General features: G+C 33.7%; 1 protein-coding gene across 1 annotated transcript; it reads right to left on the bottom strand.

Moving 5' to 3' along the window:
* Positions 1-183: 183 nt before the first annotated feature.
* LOC111376749 lies at positions 184-2,647 on the bottom strand. The gene is made up of 2 exons (XM_022999724.1): positions 1,265-2,647; positions 184-885 (listed from the first exon to the last, which is right to left on the bottom strand). The coding sequence occupies exons 1-2, from the start codon at positions 2,645-2,647 to the stop codon at positions 184-186; spliced, it is 2,085 nt and encodes a 694-aa protein (XP_022855492.1).
* Positions 2,648-3,250: the final 603 nt, after the last annotated feature.

Genomic DNA, 3,250 nt, shown 5'->3' with positions numbered 1-3,250 from the left:
GAACAAAGGGACGGGTTTTGAGTTTTACTTGGAAAGTCTGCATAAACTTGGCCTAAATGATCCTTCAATTTCATTAGTGAAAGAAAAAAAAAAACAACAATAAAAGAAACACACCTAAAAAAAAACACACAACATTATAAAATTAAAAATAAACATACAAAATAAAATAAAAAGAAAAGGATATCAATCTTTAGAATCATGTATAGCAACGGACTCTTCCAATTTAGAGAAATTCTCAAAAAATGGTTTCAAATCGAGCTTTGGTTCTTGAACACTTGAAATCATATGCGAATTTTTAGAATTATTATTGAATTCAAATTCAAGCGCATCATATGAAGATGTAGCGATAAACTGATCATCAACAAGTTGTTCAATAAGATCTACTTCATGAAAATCATCATCATCTCCATGTTGCTTGCAAATGTTAAAAACATTCATTTCCACGGTCATATTTCCAAAAGAGAGTTTTAAGATACCATTTCTACAAATTATCAACGCATTTGAAGTAGCAAGAAAGGGACGTCCTAAAATGACAGGTATTTGTGCATTTGAATTTAAAACAGGATGTGTGTCCAAAACTATAAAATCAACAGCAAAATAGAATTTATCAATTTGAACTAGAACATCCTCTACAACCCCTCTTGGAACTTTTACTGAACGATCAGCAAGTTGAAGTGCTGTTGTTGTTGGCTTAAGTTCTCCCAAACCAAGTTGTTTATACACAAAAAAAGGTAATAGGTTAACACTAGCACCAAGATCAAGCAAAGCACGCTCTATCCTGTTATTCCCAATCACACAAGAAATTGTTGGACAACCAGGATCTTTGAATTTAGGTGGAGTGTTTTGTTGAACGATCGAGCTCACATTCTCTGTCAAAAATGCTTTCTGTTGAACATTAAGTTTCCTCTTGACAGTGCACAAGTCTTTTAAAAATTTTGCATATGAAGGAACTTGTTTGATTGCATTCAATAAAGGTATGTTAATTTTGACTTGTTTGAAAAGTTCAAAAATTTCAGAATTATGGTTGAGTTTTGAAATTGGTTGCAATCGTTGAGGAAATGGAGCTGGAATGGGACATTTTTCAACAATAGGTTCAGAAATGATCTTTTCCTCACTTTTGAAAATGTCATTTTCTTGCTTTGAAATACCACCAGATTTTAGTTCTTTTGAAGGGATGGTTTTGTCAATAATTTTTCCACTATGAAGAGTCGTGATGGAGTTGGCATTTTGTTGTGGACTTTCAGAAGAATTAGAAGCAATTTACATTATATTGCTGAGAAGGATTTGGTTGAGGTTGAGCAGGAAATTTGCCTTTCTCTAGAGAATGCAAAGAAGAGGTCAATGAAGAAAGTGTGTTCTTGATTTCATTGATGGCTTGTGAAGTTTGATTATTAATATTTGCTTGTCCTTGCATAAAAGATTGCAATGTTTCCTCAAGAGTCTTTGATTGTGGTGGTGGAAAAGAAGGAAATTTTGAAAGCCCTTGAGGTTGTGATAAATGAACACGATTATCATCTCTCCAACTAAAGTTGGGATGATTTCTCCATTGTTGATTATATGTTTCTGAGTATGGAGAAGAAAAAGGCTTTTTGAAAGTGTTCATAGCATTGGCTTGATCATGTAAAACTTCTTTGAAAACTGGAATGTTAGGACAATCGTGCGTAAGATGACCAAACGTTTCACAAATGCTACAAATTTCATCATTTTGCACGGGTTTAACTTCCTTTACTTTCCTTAATTCCATAGCTTCAACCTTTCTGGACAAACTAGCAATCCTAGCATTTAGATCATCATCTTGACTCAATTGATATTTTCCTCCACTAGAACTAGCAAGACTAGATCTAATTGAGTTTTCGATTGGTTTTACTGTTTGCCAAGATTGAGAATTTTCAGCTAGATGATCTAAAAATTCTAACGCTTCATCTGGATCTTTATCTAAAAATTCACCATTGCACATCGTTTCTACAAATTGTTTTGTTTCAGGAGTTAGGCCCTCATAAAAGAAACTTATAGTACGCCATTTTTCAAAACCATGATGTGGGCATGTATTTAACAAATCTTTAAATATTTCTAAACATTGAAAGTATGCTTCATTGGTTTTTTGAGAAAAATTTTGGATTTGTCTTTTCAAAGCATTAATTTTATGTGCTGGAAAGAATTTCTTCAAAAACTCACTTTGCATTTCTTGCCATGTGCCAATCGACCTAGGTTTTAAAGAGTTAAGCCAAGTTTTTGCTTTATCTTTTAGAGAAAAAGGAAACAATTTCAACTTGACAATTTCATTGGGACAAGTTTGATCGTTAAATGTTGCACATACTTCCTCAAATTCTTTAAGATGCAAATATGGACTTTCGGATTCTAAGCCATGAAAATTAGGAAGTAATGGAATCATACCCGGCTTGAATCGAAAATTATTAGCATTAAGAGGAAAAATGAAACATGAAAGAGCAGAATTTCGAGGAGGTTGCAAGTAATCACGCATGGTTTGTACTTGTTGGTTTTCATTTTCATCGTGTATGCTTTCATTATCAGCCATGGTGGAAGATTTGAGTGAGTGTTGAGGTGAGTCAAATAAATTACTAAAGAAAGTTTCACAATTATCTTTAACTAAACGATGAGAATTTAATTCACGATACCAATATGACATAAAATAACATAAAAATAGAAGTAAAGAACAAAAATTAGGTGGCACAGCCAACCATATAATAAGAACGAAAATTAGGTGGCACGGCCAACCATATAATTAACAAACGGCAGATCGGGAGGCTCAGCCTTCCCTTTAAGGAAAGAAAATAAATAGAAAATAAAAACGAAGGAGGCTCGGCCTTCCTTTAAAGTAAAATAACTAAAGTAATAAGATTGAAAAAGGAATGAGTGTACCTGATTTGTGAAGATTATGAAAGAGAAGAAAACCTCACAGAAAGTAGTAGAAAATAATCCTTGACACAAATCCCCAGCAACGGCGCCAAAAACTTGCTACAACTTTAAGGTTGCAAACCCAAGTGCAGGTTGTCGCAAGTAGTAAATCTCGGAAGTCCGAGGTCGAACCACAGGGAATTGGAAGAAAATGAACTAGTCTATGAGTAGTGAACGGTTGGTGAAAATACAATGAAGACAAACACTAGAGCATCGGGGATTCACTTCGGATAAATGAGTAGAGATTGCACTTGATCTTTAATTTAACTCATATGAAAATCAACTAAGGAGTGATCTCATATGGAAGATAAAACATTAACCACAAATATACTAA

Source organism: Olea europaea, unplaced genomic scaffold (assembly GCF_002742605.1).
Source record: "Olea europaea var. sylvestris unplaced genomic scaffold, O_europaea_v1 scaffold156, whole genome shotgun sequence".
NCBI lineage: Eukaryota > Viridiplantae > Streptophyta > Magnoliopsida > Lamiales > Oleaceae > Olea > Olea europaea.
The sequence above is the reverse complement of the archived record's forward strand: the minus strand, read 5'-3'. Positions and strand labels throughout refer to the sequence as shown.